This window comes from Cheilinus undulatus, linkage group 13 (assembly GCF_018320785.1).
Source record: "Cheilinus undulatus linkage group 13, ASM1832078v1, whole genome shotgun sequence".
In the NCBI taxonomy this organism is placed as follows: domain Eukaryota; kingdom Metazoa; phylum Chordata; class Actinopteri; order Labriformes; family Labridae; genus Cheilinus; species Cheilinus undulatus.
The window spans coordinates 34,329,665-34,357,176 of NC_054877.1; the positions used below are offsets into that span (position 1 = coordinate 34,329,665).

The 27,512-nt window shown below is 39.1% G+C and overlaps 2 protein-coding genes across 2 annotated transcripts in view; one reads left to right on the forward strand and one right to left on the reverse strand.

Moving 5' to 3' along the window:
- Positions 1-611: 611 nt before the first annotated feature.
- cdc73 (cell division cycle 73, Paf1/RNA polymerase II complex component, homolog (S. cerevisiae)) overlaps positions 612-27,512 on the reverse strand; it is a 41,680-nt gene continuing 14,779 nt past the window's right edge. The window contains exons 9-17 of the mRNA XM_041802992.1: positions 26,747-26,825; positions 26,579-26,643; positions 10,703-10,760; positions 9,855-9,890; positions 9,596-9,683; positions 6,403-6,564; positions 3,120-3,220; positions 1,500-1,641; positions 612-1,396 (exon numbers count right to left, since the gene is read on the reverse strand). Coding sequence (XP_041658926.1) covers positions 1,360-1,396; positions 1,500-1,641; positions 3,120-3,220; positions 6,403-6,564; positions 9,596-9,683; positions 9,855-9,890; positions 10,703-10,760; positions 26,579-26,643; positions 26,747-26,825 — 768 coding nt within the window. The 3' untranslated portion in view covers positions 612-1,359. The remainder of the gene's footprint in view (positions 1,397-1,499; positions 1,642-3,119; positions 3,221-6,402; positions 6,565-9,595; positions 9,684-9,854; positions 9,891-10,702; positions 10,761-26,578; positions 26,644-26,746; positions 26,826-27,512) is intronic.
- LOC121519894 (beta-1,3-galactosyltransferase 2-like) lies at positions 14,348-21,040 on the forward strand. The gene is made up of 2 exons (XM_041802993.1): positions 14,348-14,473; positions 16,155-21,040. The coding sequence occupies exon 2, from the start codon at positions 16,382-16,384 to the stop codon at positions 17,633-17,635; it is 1,254 nt and encodes a 417-aa protein (XP_041658927.1). The 5' UTR covers positions 14,348-14,473; positions 16,155-16,381; the 3' UTR covers positions 17,636-21,040.

Sequence of the window (27,512 nt, forward strand, 5' to 3'; positions counted from 1 at the left end):
TAGTAATTATGAATTGTGCTAAAGGGTTGGTAGAAGGCGGAGGTCACGCCAGCCTAGCCCAGCAGAGGAGAATACTCGTGTGTTTGCCCCATTTGAAGGAGACTGCTAGATGGGCCAGCCTCTGACATGCTGCTGTGTATAATCCACCTTCAAATCTGGTCTCCGAAGGCTGTAGCCCTTTAATTAAGACATAAGAAGCAAATGGTTGATTGTGTCTGTCATGGCCCTGGTCATATTGTGTTGTGCCTTGGTACTGGTTGTTTTGTCTTTCTGTTGTCCAGGTTTGGCTCCATCTGGTGGTGGTGAGATTGTCGGTGGCATGGAGGAACTTGGGATTGCAAATGTGTTGCACCTGGTGGAAGCTCACAAAAGCAGGCTTCCTCAGCTTGTTCTCTCTCGTTCCCAGGACAGCTGACCTTCTGCTGTTTGGTTTGATTATTGCTTTGTTTTGAATAAACCATGATTTAAATGCAGGTTTACCGTGGAGGTTCTCCTTCATGTTATGGCTCTACGAGTTGGTCATAACAGTGCCAAATATGAGGAATTCCTGTGACAAGGAAAAAATCTCAAACAATAAAGTGCACACTAATAAGTACAATAAATCAGACACATTAATGTTTCTCTGAGGCTTTATTGTCTATTTCCATGTGATGCCTTAAAGCAATACCTTCCATCTTCTGTCTCCTCTAGCACAACACCAACAAAGAAGAAAAAGAACACTTTAAAGGTCATTGGATGACCAGGAGATCTGTCAGAAACTGAGCTAAGAACAGACTGCCCAACTGAGATAATCATACAGAGCCAGAACAGAGCTTTTTATCTGTAGTATTAACATACATTTATGTACATTCAGACCACATACACCCAAATAAAAAAAGAGGATAGGTGTAAAGGAAATCGTGTGTATGTACTGAGTCATTTTGCTGTTCCCCGTCATCTATACAGAACTGAATTCACTGTCACTAACGTGCAACCCCTCCTTCTCCTCAGACCCCTTTATGTTAGCTAATTTGTTTCCACAGCAAACTTTTATATAAAACATTTTGGTATTTTTGCATGACTACATGAAATCATTAGAAAACAATTAAAACAGAAACAAAACCACACAAAATATCCCCTCTTCAGTGTCCAGAGCATTATTTGCAGTGGCTCACATCAGGAGTCTAAGAGGAAGTGTTGGAGGAAGTCTGCTGAATCACGTGTCCTCCAGCTTTAAGAGTGGGCATCACGTTGGAGGAAGACGGAGGAAAAGACAGCTTGGATAAGAGAAGAGTCCTCTGCAGGAGGACGACTGGGTTGAGTTAAAAGGTTGGGGAATACATTTGTAGGATTTTCAGAGATGGACGCTGTTATCTGGACTCAGAACCTGAGGTGAGATTTGTGTTTGACCATGTATCTGATGAACAAGAGAGAGAAAAAGAAGATTTGAAACAAACTGTTGTATTTTTCATTTTTTAACTTTTATTTTGAGCTTCACATGCACAAGAAAAAAGGCAAACCTGTCGAGGGTTTCCCAAAAACGTAGGAAGACGGGTCGGTCCAGATGGCGCCGGTGGCGGCTCAGCTCCAGTACGGTCACATCCCATTTCTGCACGTTTGGGTCTGTTTTTGCCTCATCATACTTCAAATGAAAGGCTCGGACTAAAAGGAAAACAAACACATTTATATAAATGAATCCTTGCTGAGTACATCTCACTTTAAAGGACTGTGAAACTGTGCTTGATAAAGTGATGTGTTCATTCAAGATTCACAGCTTCATCACATTTCATGCCGAGAAAGAAGCAGGGAGATGAAAAATCTTGTTTTGCCCTCCCCCTCAATCAAACCCTAAGTGAACAATAGCTAGCCTGCCAAGTGACGATAACAACCAATATCACAGTTTACATTTAAAAGACAAACACAAGCAAAGACTTTGACTGTATCTTCACTTAGTAATGAAATAAGACACATAAAACACCACATTAGAGGCCAAATTCATAATATCTCAGAATCCTCTCTTTATACAGTCTCTGTAACTGAAATATGTTAATAACGGCTCTTTGTAGCACTCTAAAGATATCCAGTTTGACTACAACCATTGAAATACACATCTGCCTCTGCAGCTGTCTATGCAAATTGATGCATGAATTCAATTTTCCTCATATGTTCCTCATCATCTGAGCCAAAAACAAACGTCGGCAAATTCGTTGGTGTCTTTCTACTTTTAGCTCTGAACATAAAGCCCAGTTCAGACCAAAGATTTGCGATGAGATGACTTCAGACTTCATGGAGGAGGCAGGAGTTTAAAGGCAGAAGTTTTGCAGCGCATGTAACCACAAAATGCTTTTCTAGCACACTCATATCATAATGAACATATCTGCTCGGAATTTTTTTTTTTCCAAATAGATTTAGCTCATTCAGCCTGTTAAAATCTCATGAATTATCTCATAAAGTGCCGCGCGTCCTGTCCATGGCAGAAACTTCAGTCCATCAGTTACATAGGTTTCTTTGTTGAGTCATTAAAAAGATAAATGTTAGCCAAATTATTTCATGGAAGCACATAGATGTGATAAATTGAAATAGAAACATTGTTTATAGAAAGTCTTTCATTTTCTTTTTTTTGGCTGCGCTCATAAGTAGGAAGCGCTGTGCTTTACAGGACAATCCGTGAGAAATTCAAGGCTGTAGGAGCTGAATATAATTAATTATTGTCAGCGGATATCTTTGTTATAACAACACTGATCTAGCAAAGCATTTTTGTGTTCATATGTGCCGTGAAATTTAGTTGCCGTGCTGCATGGTGATGACAAGTGATTTTCATTTGATGAAAAAAATTGATACTGTATGTTTTACATTAAGAGGCTCGGCTGAGGCTAACGTGTGTATTCATGTCTTATGTACTATTGTTTGTTTTTTCTTTTGTATTTTATATGTAAATATATATTTTCTTGCTCTATGTGCAATGCTTTGGTCAGCAGTTTTTTTTATTTCCATATCAATGAATTTGACTGGACTTGAATTTGAGATATGTTGGAAACAAGCATTTATGCACAAGAGCAAATATATGACACAAACACAAGCTGATGACCGGCTATAAGAATAAATTAATACTTCTAAATAAATAATACTGTTTTACTCACTTTTGGCAAAAATGTCGACAGGAGATCCATCAGGCAGTAGCCACGGCCAGCCTTTGAACTGCCATGCAGGACCCTGCACGAACACGGCCACCACTCGATCCCTGTGACACAGAACATCACTTTACTGTTGAGAATAGAGAAGTTCTGTAAATCACAATAGATGTTTCCTGACCACACTTGAGGGCAGGGTGACAGTGAAAGTGCACTCCAGACTGTTCAAACTGTGTAAATATGTGGACTAATGCAGGAGCAACAGCAGTCAAGTTTAACCAATCAAACTCTGTGACTTAGAGCAGAAACACAGGGCAGTATGACTCCAGATACTATGAAAATACTAAACTACAGTTATGATAAGTGCTTTGCTACAGTTTAATGTTACTAAAACCTCTGCTGATGGTGTTTTTCTACCCAAAGGAAATAGTACCTTTACAGTGTGAATTAACAGTGTTAAAAACAGGAGTCACAATTTAATACCCAGTCAGACTGATGACTTACTGTGCCTGTTAGATTGAGGTCATGGATTCATGTGTGCATTAACTTGTTTTCCAACGGTTTCTATTTTTAGCTTGTAGACTGCATATAATTAGCTATTTTTACAGCAAGGTTTGATTTCTGAGGAAGGACGTGAGTATTTGATTTACTTCTCTATAACATAAAGGAACAAAGTGTTAAAAAACCACTTTCAATAACAGGAAGTGAAACTTTGCATCCAGTAATAATAGTGTGAACATAACAGAGCAGAAAAGAATCCACACAACTTGTCTCAATTACCCTTTTTAGCTCATAACTTGGACAAATTTTACCCAGGATTGCACATGTAGCCCAACAACACCAGCTAAAACTCTCACTGAGCCATCTGTGAAGTGGACAGACAAGTGTTTGATTCATGCTCTGACAAAAGTTAACAACTGTGCAACAAGCTGTGCAACTGTAACAGCTCATCCTCACAAAGCCTGGAGTATAGATATGAGATTCAGATTGGCATAAAACATGTAATTGAAATAGACAACCCTCTATATATTTGTTGTATTGTAAAAAAAAAAAAAAAAAAACAATCCCAACTTATTTTAACCAGTCAAGCTCATTATAAAAGGAATTAGACATAAGGAAGTCAATTATTAATCATATCATCAATAACTAACCAAGTAATTGGGTTAAAAAGTCAACGCTACGATGGGGAGTTTTATAATGTTTATTAAACAGAATGAAAAATGTTAGTGATGTTTTAAGACCTTATGATGCCTGATGCCCTATGATCAGTAACACCTGAAAAATCTGCAGCAGTATAGGTGTTCCAAATTATTCACAGCATGCTGCAGAAGCAGACATTTTTTCAATCCCCCCATATATTTATAGTGGATGATATGTCTGACTGTAAAAATAAAGCAGAAAAAGATATTTCTGTCTAAAACAAAAGATGGACAATATCAACTAAAATACTGCAGATCTCAGAGGCCCCCTTTTGCAGACAGTTCATGTGTGATGCCGTCTCTGTCTGAACGGAAGTGCCATAATTTGCCAGTACAGTTTGAGTTTCCTTTTTTTTTTAAAAATTCATCTTATTCATAAACAAAGTCTGGCAGTGACGCTCATGAAATAACCACATTGCAAACATTACAGACTAAGCAACATTTCATAAATACAACAGAGAAAAAGTCAGAGGCCTAATCCTAGATTATTTGTAGACCTGTTTTAGAAGTTACACAAATGGTGGCTCACTTTAGCTTTGTTAGCTTTAGCTAAAGCTAACATAATTATGCTAGCTATGTAATTAACATTCCTACATAAGCCTATGCAATAAGCCAATGTAGCAAAGTTAACTTTGGCAATGTGTGCTTTGGCAACATAGCTAAAGCTAATGTAGCTACATAGCTGCTTTTTATGTGTAGCTTTAGCTATGTAGCTCATTTATCTACATAATTTATGCAACTAACGGACATACATCAAGCTATGCACGCTGCATCAGAATGTTTTCCTGTAAACAGACTGTTTACTTGGCTTCATTAAATGTTTTGTAATCAGGTTATGCAGTTCAGGCTTTTAACTTCTGGTATCCTAACCCCTACACTAAAGCTAAGCAGGGTTTCATCTGATACGTTTTAGCGTGCATTTCCCTTCTGACAAAGAAGAAAATCATTCACACTTTAAATAAAAATCTAATTCTTTTTTTTTTTGTAAAACACAACTCAGATTGATGACATGCAATCACTTGTGCCTTTTACTGGAAATATGATAAAGTTTCAAGGCAAATGAGATGAGTTTAAAAGTATTGTGTGGGAGCATTCGCCTGACTGGGTAATAGAGCTACATCATTAATCACAATGTCATTATTATTTAATTGAACATCATGGAAAAAAGCAATATGACCTTACTTAGCATGTTTATATTTTACGCATTGGATAGAGGCTTCAGTATAAAATCATGCATATAACAATGCATTTTGGTGGTTTGCTCAAAATATCCATCAGCTACACTCCCCTCCAAAAATACTGGAACGGTGGGCCTAAATCCTTTTTTTTTTTTTTTTTTTTTTTTTTGCTGTAGACAAAAAACATTTGGGTTTGACATCAAAACATGAATATGAGACAAGAGATAAACATTTCAGCTTTTATTTCCAGATGTTTACATCTAGATCTGATACACAACTTAGGAGATATCACCTTTTATTTCTTGTATGTCTCATAATCATCTTTTTTTGCCAAACCCAAATGTTTTCAGTCTACAACAAAAATAAAGGAATTGGGTCCACCATTTCAGTACTTTTGGAGGGGAGTGTTTACCCTCACATCATCAAAAATGAAGAAAGAATATCAGTATTTCTGGATTTAGCTTGGATTCCTGAAGACAAAAACAATAAAGCCTATAACACATTATAGTTCATAAACAGCCCCATTTTTTAAACATTTTTTTTATCTCAATTTTATTTTATTGTTTTTAAATGTTCCTACATTACACGTAATAGCCACACTTTCAGTCACATTGGTACATACGTTGTGGTCTGCTATGGGCGTCCCAGAGAGGGGGAAAAAATGGTTCAACTGTCTTTCTGTAGGACATTTTCTATTTTGGTCCGCAAAGTCCACAATTTGCCATTTTGTACAGCTTGGTAGCTTTGGTATAATACTCCTACTATGTCAACATTTTCAAAAACATTTGACCATGAAATCAGATCAGAGTTTGTCCGACAGGTCACTTTTTCTGCCCTGTAAAATATCTTATTTGATTTAGGACTGAGATATAACAGCAGTAAAAACAGGAAGAAGAAAAGTTTGATTACACTTACCAGTCCTGTGGAGCCAATTTAAGAGGCTGATCAATGATCCTGTAAGGAACAGTAACACTTAGAGTCGTTCCACCAGGCTGGATCTGATCTTTGCGTCTCTGAAGTAAAACCTCGTTGTCTCGCTGGATGCCTTGTTTCTTCTTCTCTTCTGGTGTAACAAACCTGGTAGTGACAGAGATTACACCCATTATTATACAGCTGTTCTCTTCTAAAGTTGTTCTAAAGATGAACATTTCATCAAGACACTTGTACGAAATAGTAGTGCTCAAAATACAGTTTGTTTAATTGATGATCAATATATTCATCCTAAACTGTCATCTAGAGTTTAAGATATTAAGTACTACATAAAAGCCACAATTTTTAAACCACCTGCGCCCCAATATTGATTTCATTGGTTTCATTAAACTCACTGTAACCCACAAGTAAAGATGGACTGTCAGAAGCCATGTGCGATGTGGGTGTGATTAAACAGACCTGTTGCGAGTGCAGACAGCACAGGATGGCATGCAGTAATGGTTAGAAATCTAGCAAGAGCGGGATCAAGAAAAGAGCCCCACGCACTGCTCAAGTTTCAAGAACTGGGTAGTGTTTGACACTTTAGCTGCAACTGTTTTTGTCTGGTTTTGCAGACATGGGCTCTGTTGTCTTGAATTACTCCTCAGTTACGGTTGATGTACCCATGATGCCAGACTTCACTAGGTTTTTCGGTAGATGAAGCCTGCATTGCTTGGTCCCTCTACTGTTGGAAAGCTAACATAGCATTGCCTGAGCAGCTTGGCTGCTAACAGTGTGCTGGGCTGCTACAGCAGTATAGTTTGGTTTCTGTTACAGCGGATAATATTTCTGCACCGTTATTTGGGAGTGAGAACAGAAACTCGCAGTGTTGCAGAGCCTTAATGATTATTCAGACATAACATTTTTAACTGCAGTTAATTGTGACAAGGTATAATTGCCTTATCTCTATTCAAGATGTAGAAACCCAGAGGGCAAACTTTCCATGGCATCTATTAAGTGTGGTGACCTACTTTAAATTGCAGGACTCACCTGGCTAATAAATTAATTTAATTTTATCAAGTTAACAAAAAAGATAACTTTGATTATTTTGATAATTTGATTAAACTGAATATAGACCCAGTGGTGAGAGAGATTAGGAAAGACCTCCTTAGATGGAGCCCTCTACCCATATCATTGCTCGGCTGGGTTGCCATAGTGAAGATGAATGTTCTTCCAAGATTGTTATATCTGCTGCAGATGTTACCCACTCATATCTCAACAAAGTTTTTCAATTTTTACATGGTATGATACGTAAATTTGTGTGGAAAGGTAAACACCCAAGACTTAAACTGGAGAAACTGCAGCTACCAGTGGACAAAGGGGGCTTAGCTTTGCCAAATTTAATGTACTACCACTGGGCCTCACAATTAACTCACATTAAATGGATTGAATGGATTAAAAATGATCCTAATTCTACATTCCTAGATCTGGAAAACACTGGATGTAAGGTTACTCTATCTGACATTCCATTTGTAAATAATGCTTTTTTACTTCAGGAAATTAAAGCTAACTTCATTGCTAAACACACTTTAAAAACCTGGAATTGTGTACATATGCACTTTGGGATTGTGACTCAATATTCTGTTTTTGCACCAATTTTATGTAATCCTGATTTTTTCATTGTCCTGTTCAGATGTTAGGTTTAAAACATGGAAAGATGTTGGCATTTTTAAAATTCAAGATCTCTTTGCAGGTGGGACCCTTAAATCTTTCTCTCAACTCAGGAATGAATTTGATCTTCCTCAAAATCAATTCTTTCGATATCTACAACTAAGAAGTTATATCCTGTCCATACGGATATATAAAAGAGGCTTGAATATGAACATACCTGAAAATGTACTATTAAAAGCCTCTTCTCTAAGGAAGAAAATTTTAAGTTATGTTTATGATCAGATGTTTACTAACATCCCTATCATTAATTCCAAAATCTCTTGGGGTGAAGATTTGGGATCCCACCTTGATGAAGAGACTTGGAGTAAGATCTTTTTGAATGCAAAAAAAAAAAACATGTTCTAACAAATTCTATGACACTCAGTATAAGATCATTCATAGGCTGCATGTGACTCCAGCCACTAGATGTAAATATGGTCCTCTGTGCTCACCATTGCGTCAAAAATGTAGAAATGCTTGTGGCTCGTATACCCACCTTATGTGGACATGCCCTAAATGTATGATTTTCTGGTGATCAGTGCAAAGTGAGTTAAAGAAAATTTTTGACTTTGATATACCTTTAGATCCTTATCACTTCATTTTAGGACTGGATAGAAATTGTGACCATAGGTACAAGCACATTTCCAGAGTCACGTTATACGCTGGGCGCCTTGCAATATTACAAAAATGGCTAGAAAAAGAGCCCCCAGATATTACTTTATGGTATGATAAACTTATGTCTATTTTGCCACTGGAAAGATTATCACATGTACTCAGAGGTACACTCGAGGTTTTTGTAAGGGAATGGTCCCCGTTAGAAATATTCCTGAAAGAAGAATGGTTACGTGTAATGTGCACTGGGGTATCAAGTATTTCTGAATAAGGAGGCTTTTTGTTTTATGTTGCTCCGTAGGTGATGTATTCTGCCATTTCTATTGTTTTTCTTGTCTTTATCTGTCTTTGTGGGTATTGTTGTTATTATTTAATTTGTATTTGTTTTTGTTTGGTGTTTAATTTATGTCCTGTATTTTTTTGTCGAGTTTTTATCCCAGTGTTTTGATTTAAATTAATAAACACACACACACAAAAAAAGATAACACTGTGGTATCAATATTTTGTCTCACATCTAATCTACATGTACATGTATACCAGTGTTAGCTCTTGATAATCAGCCTTTCAGCATGGTGGAATATACGGGCTTCCGCCGGCTAATGATGCATTTAAAGCCCCGGTACGTTATACCTAGCAGGCCATTTTCATAAAAAAATAGACCACCAATATTTAAAAAATAAATATTTTTAGTACAGGATGGAATTGGTGTTTTTTTACAGTGAAGAAAATCTAATTACATATCGGTATCAGCCAAAATGAGTTTTAAAATATCAGCAAAAATCCAATATCGTGCATCCCTAGAAAAAAGGCTGTCAATAAAAATTTTTAGTCATAGTTTTAGTCGACAAAATTAACACTGATGTACTAGTATACTTACTTTAGATCCTGCAGAAGATCTTTAGCATTAAGCATGGTAATGAGTGAGGTGGTGGCGGCAGGAATGATGATGATGGGCGTCCGGGAACCTGATGAAAAAGTTGTAATAGAAAATCAGTTATAGATCAAGATCGAAGTTCACACACAGGCTGTGAAACCATAGGACCATAAAAACGAAGTTATGAAAATGGAAATTAGCACATGAATGTTTTAAACATGGTTTCAAGCAGAGTGGAGCCTTCTTTTTTTTCTTTTTTTACCTTTTTTCTGATTTGGTGGAGGTCTGGCTTGTGAAACTGCAGAGAAAACAATGAATTAGTACAAAAAATATACAGACATATACAGAGAAGCAGTTCTACACAGAACAGATAAAATTATGTACCGCTGAACTTAATTAACTGTATAGCAATAATTTACACTTGATGTTTATAATGAAAAAAAAAACAACCCCTCAAATGTATCATGCAACATTTATCTAACTGCTAAAATGCAAAACCTGACACACTATGTTCTGAATCTCAAGGTAAAACTGAATGCTTTGAAATTATTCACAGCATATGGTAGAGTTTAAAAGAAAAGTCCACTAGTCATTTCCTCATCACAACACCAAAAAGGACAGAGAAGAGCATCCTGGGTAATTATTCCCTTTGAAACGAAACAGAGATGATATTCTTTTCACAAAAACAAAAGCCCCTTTCATAGAGCCAGCTTCGGCCACAGATCTTTTGTATATCTTTTATGCTACAGTCATGTGTGATTAATTCATGCAAGTCATATCCACGCCTGCAGTTTTGGGCTCAACAGTAAAATAATTTCTATAGAACTTTTCTTTCTGGGTTATAAAATTGTGCCATAAACAGCAAAAATGTGAAGTATAAAGTGATTAGTTATAGTTCTCTCAGTTTCTACATCGAAGCTGATGGTATGAAGTCAGAGTGACTTACTTCAATAGACAGATGGCCAACATTAACTTTTAACAGGTATCACTGGACAGGTCAAGATTACAGATGATAATGACAATAACAGCAAAAACACTTGGTGGACACAGACCCATAAAAACCCTGTAGATGGACATGATTTAAAAAAAATAATTTAATCCATCACTCACCTGGACGTGGGACTGGCTGGAGAGCAGGGGTCTGGGCCTTCCGAGCAGATGCTCCTTCCTGAAAATAAATAAATACATAATGCAGAACAACACAAGGATCAATTTTCCTAAAACTAACTTAATATTGAATAATGTTCCAAAAAGTTTACGATTTGTGTTAGTTTTAAAGAAAAAAAATACATAACTAGAAAATGTGTTGTTTTAACAGCTCAGCAGCACTCATTCTGTTTAGTGTTATAAAACATCCATGTTTTAGTCTGAGCAGCAAAAATTAGATCAAGAAAGAAGTGGAGTAATGGGAAATGGGTACAAATTTCCATTTAGAACAAATGACCCTTTTTCCCATGCTAATAGTTTTCTCCTTGGAAAATGTGGCTCTTGCTGATAGCTGCTCATCCTCCTTTCCCCTTCAGGCCACTGACTCCCTGTAGAAAAGGGAGTTTTGAGTGTGTATATATACATGAGTGTCTATGTGTGGTAGATGGTTAAGTGGGGCATTAAAGGGAGCTATGTAAGAGGTCATGGTGTGGCAGTAATCCATCATGTGCTGACATTCCCTCAGGCTGAAGCTCACACTAACAGAAGAGCGTCAGAAACATGGAAACCTGATTGGCCTGTGGCTGAAGCTCTTTGTTCACTGCCAGGAAATGAGTCAAGATGTCTTACTACAGCCAAATTCCACACCGAGAGGGCAAGTGTGGCTCAGTGACACAGTCATTCCTCTCTCTATGTATCTATAGTAATGTATCTATCAATCAAAAGGTTAACAGTTTGATCCCAGCTCCTGTAGTCCACATGTCAAAGTGTCCTTGAGCAAGAATCCCAGATTGCCCCCATTGCCACTGTCAGTAGTGTGTGAATATTGTATTGGATTTGTTACAACTAGGGAAGATCCTATTCAACGATAATCTTGCAAAGCAGATGGATTCGCCCGTTTCCGTGTTTCTCACTAGCGAATCCATCTTGCACAGCTCCCATCTGAACATATTGGGCCCTGTAAGAGAGTGACAGGACCAATCGTCATTTGAGGAGTAAGAGGCAGTACTTCCAGGCTTGGGAGAGCTGTGACATAGGCAAGCAGCAGCAAGAGGCCGGTAGAGATTTGCATTGGATGCTGCTATAGCGTCAGTTTTATCAGAACTTGACATTTCTTTGTTAAAAGAAAAAAACAAGAACAAAGAAGAGCATATTGCTGCAAAAATGACAAAAGTCGTGTACTGACATGTCTATAGTTGCCACAGTTTGCAATATGCAGTTGACAAGACAACAGGCCAGAAAACATTTGTTAACAGACACTACTCAGCAAAACTGAGCTGTGTCTGCTGGTAAACAACGTCAAACTGGTTTGCGCAACAAAGTTATCCAGTCCTTCTTGACAATTATCATCCACATTCAATCCCATATGTGCTTTCACATTGATACACTTGAGAGGGTTTTGTGAGATTCAACTTAACCCAGACTACATACAACGTAATATCCAATTCCTAGCTCAAAATGCACGATTTCATGATGTTAAAGATGTTAACGCTCTTCTGTTGACCTGCTTTCGCATGAGATTTTGATCGTTACGGGGCTAAATCTTTAGTTGTGTGAGTATTAATTAGAATTTAAATCTATGGTGCTCATAAGCCTTGACTCAAGCCTCTCCACTGATACCAGGACTACTCCCTGCCAATCCAAGCATGAGCTTTGAGAAAGAAAATGTTGTGAGCAAAAGCTATGAGGATAACATCTACACATTGTCAGTATTTCCCCAATGAAAAATGAATTCTAAACAACCAGCTTTTACCATCAGAAAGCCCCTGGGGCTTATTGATGGGGGCTGATTCTTTTTTCTCCTTATCCACCCCTTGAGCTGGAGGGCTGGGTCTATCAGCAGCTCTGCAGGATCACTGTCAATTACAGATAAACTGCTCGTCTGCAGCTCAGCAGCAGCTCCTCGGCAGTGATAGCACACTTTGCACAAAGGTATGCTCTGCTCTTATTACAACTCTGAAATATAGTTTGAAGAAGCTGGCAGTTGGATGGTAGCCAAGAAATCAATGCAAAAACCCTTTCAGTCCAAGACTTTGGCATCTTAAAGCACTGCTGTTCATTGAACTTAATTATCTTGAGCATTCACAATTGTGGGATAATCAGCACGACAATAGCACAACACAAGGCTCAGGTTAAAATATCTGAAAAAACTGAGCTATACATGGCTTTAGAAGTGTGTCACCATGTCACTTTTCTATTAGTGGTCAGATGCTGTTAAATATGTCATTAGCATGTCTGCTTGGAAATAAAATTATTCAGATTTGTAGCAATGATAAACACTGACAGTTTACGCTGTTTTGATCATAACTCCTGAACTTTTTCTGCACCATTATCTAATGACAACTCGGGTGTAAGATGCCATGTGGGCTAAGAGCAGGCATGCAAAAAATCAGACCCTATCTTCTCAGATCCTCCTTTGCAGAAAAAAAAACCAGAGCCTTCCAGTAATGAAGTGGAATTAAAATGACAGTGCCTAAATATGGAAATTAAGGCACGCAGACCATCATGGATGAGTGAGCTGAGACAGATCATTGTTTTAATTGTCTGTGATCAGATCATTGGAATCGTCCACTGCAAGAGACGGAAAAGACACAAACAATGAACAGGGGTTTTATTGTGTGATCCACTGTCCGAAGGCATTATGCAACCTCACGTTAAATATCTTTCAGTCAGATTAGTCACTCTGCAAGTGTTGATAAGGGAGACTCTCACCTCTCTTCTCTTTACTTCAGTAATAAAATAATGGTTTATTCCTGTTTCTGGAGAGTGGGCGTGAATACAAATAGGTCAGCAGCCCAGCACCCCCTCCCCTTTAACAGAGCAGGCAGCAACAGCCTCAGCGACGACGTGACGTGGTGGATGAGCGTATCGCCACCAAGCCTGGAGCTGCCTTTCAGAACCAACACACAAGTCACACTGCTTCCTCCTGTTCATCTGCCTCCTCCCCCGCTGCTTCCACCCATCTAGCCTGCTTGCAGACAACACTGAGAAAAAATGCGAGGTGCTTTCTGAATGAGGACGCTGAGAAAAGGAAAAAGGAAGAAAAAAGGGGAAGTAGCACATGGGGGAAGGGAAGATAATGAGAGCGTGTGAATTAGAAAGGAAAAGCAAGAGGAAACAACGATCTGCATGAATATAGAGGAGAAGCTGGACAAATGGAGACTTGTGAGGCTAAAGCATCATGCGGAAATGATTTGTACCTATCCGCTGCTGCTTTGATTTACAGCGCACGACAAGCGAGGACACCAAAAGGACCCAAGGCTACCGCTAACTGTCAGCTACCGTTTCTTTACTTCCTTCGACCAAAGGCAGAATCAAGAGGACAGCACCGTTAGCGTCGAGCCTCTGGGGACAATGCGCCAAGGCAGATGGAGAGGCTGCAACGCTGGAGCTCTGACACATGTTCTGCCCATGCACGCATGCACAAACACACGTGTGCACGCATGTGGTGGATAGTTACCATTACCTAGATGCAAATTATAGGTAAAGATTTGTTTCTGAAAAATGGCGTTATGAACATTGGGCCAACAGAAGAGGATAATTTTTCATACGCTGTGTGTTAAAGAGACGATAAATGCAGAACTACTTTGCCAAGCCCGAGCTATGTGATTCTGATTTGGCCAAAAGCACAACAGGATATGTGACCAAATGGATGATTTGTGCTAGAGGAAAAAAAAATCATCTCATTCTGGAACAATGGATGCCAGAAATAGAGGAGTGCTACGATTAAAACAGGTGAGTTGATGCTGGAAAGGCTTGAAATGCAAATGCACATCAATGCTACGCATAATTCAACATGCAAAATGTATTGGTTTTTTTTGCCCTGTATAGTGTGTGAATAGCATGCCTTGAAAAGCTTCTATTTCTGTTTATGTATGCAAGGGAGCCATTAGAAGTCTCCACAGCCCTCACAAACCACTCTTTGTCTTGATGGGGTCCTTTAAAAGGGGAAGTGTATAATTCAGTCAAAATCTGACAGAACACTCTCAGGGAACTCACAGCCTGCAAACACAAGCTAGTGTTTTGCTAACCCTTTCTTCATATCATACTAATAATAACAAAAGGATTAAACATTGCTCGTTCATTTTGCTGAAGTGGCTTGGAGGGCTGTTGAAATTTCTGTCAACTCCCCAGTTCAAATAAACAGAAACAGAAACTGACACTTAAGTAACACTGACACACCCTTTCCTCCTGTATAGGACATAAAAACAATTTATTTAATCAAGATAACTTAATGTTAAACTAAGATGTGAAAGTAACTTCTCAAAGAGGCTATAGTTACTGCCTTTAGACCAAAGATCCAATGTCCTTAAAAAGCTGTTGACGTGGCCAATGACAATGTCCCAAATATAATCTGCTAAGGTGGAGCAAGGCAAACTCTGTTAGGAGATATAAACCTTCTGGCCAGTACGTCAGTTTACAAAACAGTGCTAATGTAAGCAGACAGGATTTAAGGGTACATTTGAATAGTCATTTTTACTTAGGGAGGTTCCTAACTGAGTGAAAGGACCCAGAAGTATTTGAGTATTGACCATGATAAGAGCTGTTTGAATTCTCTAAATAATAAGGACAGGATCTTCATTTCCTCCTGTTAAATAATTAAAAGAATCAAGAGAGAAGTAAAGATATAATGGATGGGTAGAGAAAAAATTTCATGAATGCCATTGCAAAATATAAGAACCTATATTCAACTTCTCATACTGACTGTGGAAATGTTCTAAAAACTTTCATGAGCTCATATTTATCACCGAGGTTCTCACTTTTCATCCGCTTCAATAAGCACAGGAAAAGCCCCAAGTGATAGATGCGCATTTTGTAGTCCATCGATGTTACTTTGTGGTTTTTACAAAGTAAACCCATGTCACATCAGTAACACCCACTTAGGATAAAAACAGTCCAATTCCCCCATCACTGCTGTTTTCCTTTATTATCCTCCTACTTACTCCCAACCTTTCCTTGACCCTGTGACATTTATAGGGGTTAAAGAAAAGTGGATAGGAAAGGACTAGGTAATTTTTTTGGATAGACCTGGGGAATCTTTAAAGTTTCTTTTTTGAAAACAAACTGTAGAAGCAAAACAAGATTAACATTTCGAGCTTTATTTCGGCCAACTGATAGATCAGTCCAATATCTGATCTCTTTTCAGCTCTGTTTCGGTCACCACCAATGAATTAGTGACAAATCTGCTCACCATGTTCATCAGCTATTGGTGTTGTGAGCCCACAAAGATGTTTTACTTTAACAAGCTGACTGGTTGAAGCTATACAAGAGTTGACCAAAATTGCACAGTAGCAGACCGTATAACCAGAAACGCTGAGAAGTGAGTCTTTAAAAGGTTATCTTTCACATAGATAAAGCAGTCGTTTGTTGTATGTAATATAAATGTTTAGCCACTAATCTTTCCTATCTCACTTAGGCATCCAGAAGACCTACAACAATCAGCAGGACTACCACCTTACTGCTCAAGAATAAGACAACAATAAAGGGCTTATTTTAGTTGAAAATTAGCTATTGCCTGCAGGTTACAATTCTTCGGACGACCCACTTGTACTAAGACGTGGACAGGAACTAAAGCCAGGTCAAAAGCTGCAGGAGATCAGCCGTGAAAGTCTCACGACTGATCGGATCTGTCCTGCTGTAACCATGCAATGGAAACGACGCCACTGCTGTTCATACACAGCTTATCTCTTCTATCTCCTGTCACTTCTGGGTGTGCTCCTCTTTTTGGTCCACCAGGCATACCAGCCAAGGCTCACAGGTTTGCCATGGCCTAGACAACATCCTGTGGTATACCGTGGTGGTTTACTACATACCACAAAAGCAAAACTGAACATAAGTGGTCAAATGTCAGGCTGGAGACTGGTCATTATTCCTCAGACCACTGTTGCCAACATCAGCTTAAAGGAGAAGGAAACTGCCCCCTCATCTCGAGGAGTGCCCATTGTTGAGAACACTTTAGCAGTCAGTGTGGAGGGAGGCAATATTACCTCTGGGCCTTACGCTTATGTCATCAATGAGCCTGACAAATGTTCACAGGGCAGACAGGCACCATTTCTGGTGTTGCTGATAACCACAGAGGCTCGGCAAGTGGAGGCAAGAAATGCTATTCGACAGACATGGGGAAATGAGAGCGTAGCTCCAGCTCTGGGATTCATTCGTCTGTTTCTGCTGGGAAGAAATGATGGAGAGCTGGGAGTATTACAGCAGAAGATGCTTGAAGCAGAAAGTAACAGGCATCACGATATCATCCAGCAGGACTTCAGAGATACCTACAACAACCTGACCATTAAGACATTGATGGGATTGAACTGGGTGGCGTTACACTGTCCACAAGCCAGCTATGTTATGAAGACGGACAGTGACATGTTCGTCAACACTGAGTACCTCATTTACAAGTTACTCCGGCCAGAAATGAAGCCCAAGATGAACTACTTTACGGGCAATAATATGAGAAATTTTTCACCTAATAGAAATAAAAACAGCAAATGGTACATGCCCCCTGAGCTGTACCCTGGCGAAAGGTATCCCACCTTCTGTTCTGGTACTGGTTACGTCTTCTCAGGAGACCTGGCAACAAAAATCTATCGAGCATCACTAAGTATTCCCCGCATTCATCTGGAGGATGTGTATGTGGGATTATGTTTGGCCAAGCTTGGTCTAGAGCCCACTCCTCCATCCAACGCGTTCCTGTTCAACCACTGGAGGGTGTCTTATTCCAGCTGCAAGTACAGCCATCTCATTACATCACATGGCTTCCATCCCAATGAAATACTCAAATACTGGCATCATCTTCAGAGCACCAAACACAACGCTTGCATCAACATGATGAAAGCAAGAGCAGGCAGAGTGCATGGAAACAAACCAAACAGGGAGAGACAAGCTCATAAACTCAAGTAGTTTGTCAAATTTTCTTATTACAACGATCTCTGCTCTCTAATCTTAACTTGACATTGGTGGATTCTCAAGCTCATTCTGTACATCAAGTCCGGATATTTTTCAGTGTATTCAAAGACATTTAGGCCCAGAGTCTTCTTACAGCTGGACATCAACACTATTGGCCATGCTTCCATAAGTAGCTGTATGTTTTTGGGTTTAGACTACAGTGATGGTGACTGATTATGGGTTAGTATCATAACATGACGATTTTGTCAGACAAGCACAATGGCTGAAAACAAGCTGAGACGAGTAAAAACAGTAGGGCATGAGTCCACTAATAGCCTTTATTTGTGCTGGCAGCATTCACATTCTCAATTTCAGAGCACCCCTTGCAGGCATTTACAGTTACTTCAGATTTCCACTGTAGCAGAGGTTGCATGATACTTTTAGTTGTTTTGATAGACAAGACCATGAGTCCTCTCTTAAGCCCACTTACGCATCACCTAAATACTGTTTCTGGGTAGAGGCAGCAAAGCTTTAGACCAGGGCTATCTAAAATTTTTCCACTAAGGGCCAAATACAAAAAATTACAAGGATAATGGGCCGCTTTCATAAATCTTACCTTTATGACACAGTTAGTCAATCTAGTCCAATGCAGGTAAAGATATGCTTCGTGATTAGACATGCTTAAATGGCTCATTAATGGCTGACAAGTAGGGATGCATGATATTGGATTTTTGCCGATATCCGATATGCCGATATTTTAAAACTCATTTTGGCTGATACCGATATTTAATTACATTTTTTCCAACTGTAAAAAAACACCAATTCCATCCTGTATTACAAATATTTTTTTAAGACATGCTATGTCTTGCTATGTGACAGTGCGTAGCAAAACATGCACATTCTTTATCTCTATTTTCCATATCCGAAATATGTTATCAAAAGCGGCTGCAACTGTGGCTGCTGAGTGAGCACCCCGGTGAGTGCCGGACAGGCAATCCTCATCTATCCACTGAGGCAGTGAGGCTCAACATGCTAAAAGGATGAACACTTGATGTCCATATATCCGTGGTGAAGCTAATATGTTTATCTTTAAAGAGGAGCCTCTCCACGTGACTTGAAACAAAGTTTTGCAGTTCAGTTAAGGCTATAAGCACCTGCTGGGTATAACGTAGCGGGGTTTTAAATGCATCATTAGCCGGCAGAAGCCTGTATATTTCAGCACGCTGAAAGGCTGATTATATATAAATTCAATTATTCCCTGTTCAGCTCCTTACCTTTGGATGGTTGCTTTTATATTTTTTAGCTTTGTCTAATGACTTAAGTAGAGGCTGTTTGCGAGTTTTCCCTGGCACGAAGTTTTGTCATTCTTTATCTGAAGAAACTCCTTGTAGTCATCAGGTTGACATTTTTTTAGATGCAAAATTAAACTGGTGGTGTTAAAGCCATGTTGCCGAGCTCCTCCACGCATCACGATGCAAACAGCTACTTTGCTGTCTTGCTCCCACACCTCAAACTTCTCCCACACAGTGGACATGTTGAATTTGTTGTTGCTGGCGCACATCCGGCATCATCGCGTGGCGCTTAATTATGACGTCACATTATCAGCCGTACAGATCAGCGTAAATTTTATTATCAGCTGATACGATGATTAAATTTTTAAGCTGTTATAGGCCGATACCGATATACTGCTGATAATATCATGCATCCCTACTGACAAGGCAAACAGCCAGTCATTTAAATGATTTTATGGAGGTCAGTCAAATTTAAGGGACGCCCTGGTTGGCCACAGCTATCACTGGCTCAAACCTGGTCAGAATGAAAATAACCCTCCATGTACCAGAGAATTTACAGAGTTGTCTCAGTTTAAGTCACAAAAATAAGCACATCAATAAATTGTCCTGTCAAAATGTTTGTTCACAGAATTAGCACAGTAGCACTGCCTAGTGCTGAAACTAAAATACACACTAATCCAAATAAATTAATGTCTTCTCAAAGTCCAATTTTTCTGTGTTTTCTTACTAACAGATGAGTATAGTTTTGTGGTACCTTCCCGGACGAGCACCCATGGTAACAAAAACTATTCTCGCCATTTAATAAGTAAACACAGATGAAATTTATACTACAGTCAAGCACAAGCTTCATGTTCTAATGTTAGCCATCTTTCACTTTATTTTATGGATTTGCAAGAGGCCAATTAAAAATGAACCAAGGGCCACATTTGTCCCCCGGCCATAGTTTGGACATCTCTGCTTCAGACAGTGGTTTTCTTACACTTTTGGACTGTAGTTCAATCCATTTTGGAAACACACATTTGTGGATTTCCCCTAGTTTACGAATTGGTAGAAAGAGGGACAGCCTGCCAGTGTTATTTTATCAAACACAGAAATTACTCAGCAAATACAATTTCTGCTTGCTTGACACCTTACAGCAGGGGTATTCATCATTCTCAGAAGGGTCAGCTTTTTCGTGACAGACACAGTGGGGGCAGGACATTCAAATAAACTAAAATACAATTAACATTTCATTCTAACATTTTCTTGTGAAAATATGTTTCCCTCTCTTCCAAAATTATAACCCAAAGCCGTTAGCGGTGAGCTCAGTCCCTATCACCTTTACTGCAGCCAGCCACAAGAGAGACTGAGATATTTTAGCTACTCATGTTGTCTATCTCTGAGTGGTCTTGTGATTGGCCAAAAACACATGCAGGAAACAAATCTCTGCATAGATTCTCAGAAAAAGAAATTACAATTTCAAAGAGCCTTATTTGAAAAATTCATATAAAAAAAACAACAGCTTTATCAAGACAATAAGTATGTGTTTACCATGCCAAATAAAGAAAAACAATTCTTGTAGACTTCCTGTTTGATAAGTCCTGAGGTTGAAGGTTTTATTGAAACTTCAAGAAAAAAGCTAAACAATAGCATGCCAATTTTTTTGTTCTCAAATGTTCAGAATTTAATCATTCTCCAGGGGCCTGATGTGCCTGGAGTGACGATGTTCCATCACTGGAACATTTTCAACAAAAAGTGCTCAGTAAACTGACAAAATACAGATGAGGTTGTTAGCGTTGTGGGGCTTAGGATGCCAAGCACAAAGAAATGCTTAACCATATTTGCTTTAAACAGAAAACTGGGGCTGCCAGTGAAAGAAAACTGCAATTGGCCACAGGACCTTCTGTAGGAAAGCTCTTCTTCCGTGAAAAATTTCAACACCCAACCAACTTACTTGTGGTGAATGCTGCATCACACATCCCTCCCTCTGTAACTTTACAATGTTCTTTACTTGGGGGGTTGGCAGGAAAATGCCTGTTCATGGCCACTGACCAGGTTGGCTGAGTGTGCTCAAATAAGCACCCGGCCATGACATATCAGGAAACTTTTGGATGTGTAGTGCATGTGTGAAAGGGGCTATATATAAATGTTGTTCTTATCAGTACTTGATAGAAATTCTGCATAAATTATGTGTATTAAATGACCAAGATGTCTTATACTTGATAATTTTGTACAAAAATGTTTAAATTTGTTTTGTGTTAAAGTCAAATCACTAGAAACTTTATAGACACATTTTATTTGACAAGAGATGAACTGTTGTAAAATAAATTGTAAAATAAAGAGCTATTTTTTTGTAAATATTTGAGATCTTCTGTTCTATTTGTTCATTTAGATGATTGGCGAGATAGTCACTAGACCAAGGAAAAAAACTTAACATGAGGCAAACAGTGATATCTAGGGATGCACATCATTGGATTCTTCCCATAATTCTATACATACACATTTTTTATTATTTAAAAAACACTGGGTGTCTCCAGTGCAAAGAGAGGATAAGATGAGCTGAGTTGAGGGTAGAGCTTCATTAAAAATATTCCAGGGTTTACAGTAGGCCTCCTTGAGTGTGTAGCACCCTAGGCTACCATCTATACCTGATGGTACATTTGCAAATTTTTAAGATATTTAAGGCTGATACATGATACTGTGGATATGTACCACCAATTTATCAGCTGATAAAACTGGCAGAAATGTCCCTATCTGCCAATACCGACATTTACCTTTTTAATATTGTGCATCCCTAGTGATATCATCTCTAAAGGGGCATGTTTCCAACTTTAGTCAATGCTCAAGTAGTTTATTTTTCCCCACTTCTGATCATGGATATCAAGAGCAGAGTAGGGAAACTTCAGAACATTTTTTCCCTCCACCAAATATATTTACTCACCTCAGAAAGGAAAAATATCACATTCAACAGGACAATAACAAATACCTTTTTTTGGCTAACAGCTGAGGTCAGCCCTACAGATGGGTCTGTCTGTGTCTGACTGAGTGACTGACTGAGTGACGTTGCTTTCAGAGTCATACCATACAGAGTTGAGTTTGGTTGTACTGAAAGCCGTTGGTAATGGCTGCCTCCACTGCTCTAAATACCTCAGACATAGTTTTAGCATTGCTTCCGTTTCACCTGAACTGGGTCACACTTCTGCATGAAATAAAGAATAAAAACAACCCTAAAGCTTTTTATGTTGGGAAAGATGTTTTCACTCTTCTGCTGACCTGCTTCAGCATGAGTGTGTAATAGTTAAGGGGGAAAGGGTTTCTTGATGTGTGAATGCTTGTATGCAATGGCTGCTAGTGGAGTAATTAGCTTTGAATTAGCCACAGCACGTCTATCAAAACTGGACACTTCCTTATTACAACAAGCAAAGAGAGCAACACTGAAATCTTCCCATGACAGAAAGCGTGTTTTCGTTCTTCTGCTGACCTGCTTGGGTATGAGTACGTGATATTTACGGGGAAAGGGTTAGGGCCTTTGAACACTGAGCCTGAATGTCTGTCTGTCAACTGATAGCTCTCAGTCCAACATCTGCTCTCTGGCTGCAAAATTCTGGCTGCGTTGTTCACCAGCTAGAGTCTAACCTCGCTTTTCTTTTGTAAGGTGCTGGACCACAGACACACAGAGATGTTTTTCTTTTGCCTGAAACACTCAGCTGTTAGAACACATCAGAGTCAACAGTTTTGAACTGGGAATCCTCTATGGCAGCTTCTATGGTACCCAACTATTATTCCTAAGTGCCCCCCTACTCCTACACAATTTAAATCTTTTCATGAAAAAAAACACCCAATATAATATGCATACACCTGTTCTTGACAAAGGACGGTGTATAACCTATCCATTGGTATGATAGTGTATTTGGACCACTCTTAAAAAAACAAACAAAAAAAAAAAAAACATAATTCTCAAGGTTACAAAAACATGCACCCAAACTTCAAATTTCTGAGATGCTTAAGTTAAAAATCCAACCCCTTTTTGAGTTTGGGTTCTTTCTGTTTTTTTTTTTTATTTATTTATTTTAGCTTGTTTTCTTGCAAATATACAACTTACATAACTTGACTTTTCTGCTTAAAAAATTACAAATTATCTTCATTTCTTAGTCTTTCAGAGTAGGTCTTATATGCTGACGTACATTATGTTTCTAACCATAATTAAAAAAAAAATATATGTAGATCTAATTTTACAACATCAGGGCAGACAGGGTCCTGTGCCCACTCTCAACCCTGAGGTCTCTGGTTCCCCTCAAGGTTGCCCGGACCCCAGTTTAGGAACTACTGCTCTATATTGCAGTAAACAACCATAAGGTAGCATTAGGCACTGAACTACATGATTAAGCTTGTACTTCAGATTGATACAAACAAATCTGGACTAGAAAGTCTATCTCCTGTCTGCAAGACTAAACGTAAGAATTGCTGGATTATTTCGAATTCCTTCAAACACCAGGAACTTGGGAGTTGGACACAAGTCATACAAAATCCAAGCTATGCAAAACCAGGTAAAAGTCTGCTGTAACATGGCAAACCTTCACCTAAAAATGACAAGACACACACCTAATCAGCAGTTTGCAACAGGAGCCAAACTTAGGACACAGGCCCAGTATGCTTGTCATCCCAACCAATGCTAAATGACACGGTAAAGTCAAAATTTCACTTTACTCCCCAATAGGCAAGGAATATTACAAGCAGCACTGTTTTTTTGTTTAATTTTAAAGACATTAAACCATAAAACATAGCTGATAACAAAGGCTTGCTGCAGCTGCTCAAGGGGTGTGAGTCAGGCTGTTTATTCCCCACTCAGTGGTTCTTCACAGAGGAAAAAAACAACTTACAATTAAGTAGAACTAGAATATTATTAACCAAGAGACAAAAGAGATAAACACATTATTGAAATTACATTGATAAAAAGCACAGAGATTAAAAAGATATTATATTCAGTGTAGGTTTGTTTATAATCCAGAATTGTGTATCGCAATAGCCATCGTATCAAAGCCTCTGTACAGTATCTTGTGTTGAGGCTGTGGGAATAACCCAGCCCTAGGTGCATCAAAATCACTTCAAGTTGAAATCTGTGTTGAGAGATGTTTAATTCTTATGAGAGGTTCTCCCATCTGTTAGAGTGGCAGCTGGTGCATTACTTATTCATACTCAATCACTGCTCATGTTCGCCAGTAGGACCAAGGATCGGCTTTTACACACACAGGGGATGCGACCCTGTGATGATGTTGAGCACTTGTAATAAAAACCTAAAACTCCTGTTGACATCCTGTCCTTTACTATTGTATACAAACAGAGCTGTTATATGCAGCTAACCTCTGTAATGTCTTTTGCTTCCTCTGCTTTCACATTGAGAGACTTTTTTTAAACAGCAGGGATCAGATGTTGGACACCCGTTTTCTATTAACAAGCTTCAGGGAATGGCATCAAATTTCAGCACATATCTGAATTAAAGAAGCCTTGGGCTTCTCTAGCCCTGCCATGTCATCTTGTTACATAATTCTTCTTCTTGTGTTTTGTTGTCTGCATCTATTCTGCATTTGATGGCTTGTCTAATACTAAGACACCCCTAGTTACGTGGTGAGGGTTAATCACATGCAGTGAGGTTTTCATATAGATATATTAATTGCATGTGTTGTTAAGTACTTAACTACTGACTATGAATTTGAGAGTAACTGTAAGAAATGCCTGACCACACCAATGCTCATAAATATCTTTAGTACCTCATAGGTAGTCCTGAGATCTGCAAGACTACAGTTGACTTCCATCTTGCTGCTGATTAGTAAACAACATGTGATAAGGACAGATTGAACCAAGATATCACCTGCAGGTTACTGCTCTTTAGACAACAGACACCAAATACCTCAATTACAAACTACTCCAGCCGGAAAGGAAGCCCAAGATGAACTACTTCACAGGTTATATTATGAAAAACATAAAACCAACCAGAGACAATAATAGTACATGCCCGCTGAGCTGGATCATGGTAAAAAAGTATTCCACCTGTTCAGGGGCTGGTCTTGTCTTCTCAGAAGACTTGGCAACAAAAATATATCGAGCATCACCAAGTCTCCCTCTTATTCATATTGAAGATGTTTGTGGGACTTTGTCTGGCCAGGATTGGCACTGAGCCCATTCCTCCTCACAGTGCACTTTTATTCATCAGCTCTCAGGTGTTTTATTCTACCTGTGAGTACAGTCAACTTATTACATCCCATGGCTTTAGTCCCAAAGAACTACCAAAATACTGGAAAAGACTTCAGAACAACAAACAAAAACGTTTCTTCCTTCAGAGGCGAGTGAGATTGGTAAACAGACTGCAGAAAGAGAAAGTACAGTAAACAAAGGGAGACAAGCCAACTGACTCTTGTTAATATACTACAGTGATATTCTCCCTGCTACAACTAAATGACACTTCACCACTATCATATCAGCAAATCTGTATCACATTGCTGTTGCCTCACAGCAAGAAGGTCCCTGGTTTGTTCCCGGGTCAGGGCCTTTCTGTGCAGAGTTTGAATGTTCTCCCTGTGCATGTGTGGGTTCTCTCCCACCATCAAAGACATGCTTGTCAGGGTAACTGGCGACTCTCAATTTGCCGTAGGTTAGTGTGAGTGTGCCTGGTTGTCTGTCTCTCTATGTCAGCCCTCAACTGAGTGGCGACCAGTGCAGGGTGTACCCTGCCTCTCGTGGCCTCTCAAGGCTGCAGCCCCCATTCAACCCCCAACAGGAAAAGCAATGTAGAAAATGGATGGATGGATTGATTCATAATGCTGATGTGTTTCGAGGTTATGAATTTATTGGCCTACAGTTTAAGAATCCTTAAGCCCTACTTGTCTGTCTGTGTCTCTGCACTAGGACAGTCAGTGGCAATTACGTGTAGGCAGGAGCAGAGGAGAGACACAGAAATTCCTCCTCCTCCTCCTCCTCCCTGGCTTTTTTGTCCCATTCACCTCAGTAGATGAACCTAGACATGCTGTCAGGATATATTTACCCTGACAGTAAAGCATGGTTATAATGATAAATAAAATATTAATGGTATAATGACCATAGGGGAAAATTTTCAGCTACCATTAATACTGGTAACTGTTACATCTCTACACTTACATGTCCAGTCCAGACTTAGACCAAGGACTACACAATTAACTGACTTTATCAGGATCACACTGTCAACAGGAGTCACCAAAATGGATAAAAACCAAGAGCTTCTCACAAGAGCTTTAACCGCTTTAAACTCTTTAAACTCTTACGCTTTTCTGATGCCACAGCTAATCAGCCCAGTAACCAGATGTTATCTTTTGTTTTTGTGATCCATACTGTTTTGAAATGAAAAACTGGTACGGGATCTAAATGTACAGCTAATTTCACTTCATTTCTCTCAGCTTCCCTCAGCAAACTGAGGAAACACATTATTTGCAGCAATCACAGACATCATGTTTGACACCAGCTTGCTCATTCTTGCCTCAAAACTTAAGTCGTCCTTATCAAATGAGTCACACTGCTGCTTTGGATGGCAGCTGCTTTGGCAGATACCAAATACAAAAAGAATTTAACAGAGGTGTTAAAGTTATAGTTAGCACACAGAGCAGCCCTAAGATAAATCTTATAACACTATCAGCAAAGAGCAGAGTTTGGGTCTTACCGTCACTGACTTCAGAGTCATGCCGTGGTATGTGCCCATGGTATCGATCTTGAAACCCTCCGTTTCTATGGAAGGATACTCAGTTAGCTGAAGATTACTGGCTGAAGAAAATAAGATGATTCTATGCATTACAGTTAGAACTACATAGCAAACAGGAGTAGGACTTACCTTCTTTTCCTTTAAATCGCTCCTGATCGTATCTGTTGTAGGCTGCTTGGACAGGCTGCTTGTTCCTTAAAGACAGGTCCTGAAAGCAACATTTAACAAAACTCATAAACTTCTGTCCATGCTTGTCAGTTCACTGTTTAATCAAACTCTATATGCAATTACAAGATAATGACACAGCCTCTCAGTTCATTTCAAGCTTGATTTCTTTGAGAAAAAAGTGCCGGATCAGCGACACTGACTGTGTTTACATGGACTTGAGCATTCCGGTTTTCTTTGTGCATGTATATGTCTTCAGAGACCGGGTTATTACAGTATTCTGGTTTTCATAAACCAGGTATTGCTACCTGGAGAACTCCAAAAGAAAACGGGATACTGTGCCATGTATATGCTGAATTTATCTAACTTTATTTAACTTCAGATACTATAAATACTGCATCTGAGTGGCGGAGGAATAGCTGGTCTACTCTGCCTAGAGAGAAAGGCAGTTGAGCGGCTGTGTCTGCAGCGGATCAGTCTGTGAACTGATGGCAATTTTGTGTTAAATGTGCTAGTATTTAGATACGCTTGAACTAAACAGTCAATTTTTTTAGCCATGAATGAAACATGAGCGTAGTTTACTGTGGAGACAGAGAATGATCGCTCACACCATAAGTTACTGGGAATTAGAGCTCTGTGAGCTAAAGATGGAAAGGTGGCAGTAAGCATCCTGCACAGTCTGTCAACTCTTCCCAGTCTTGAAATTCTGAAATGACGACTCTTCCAGAGT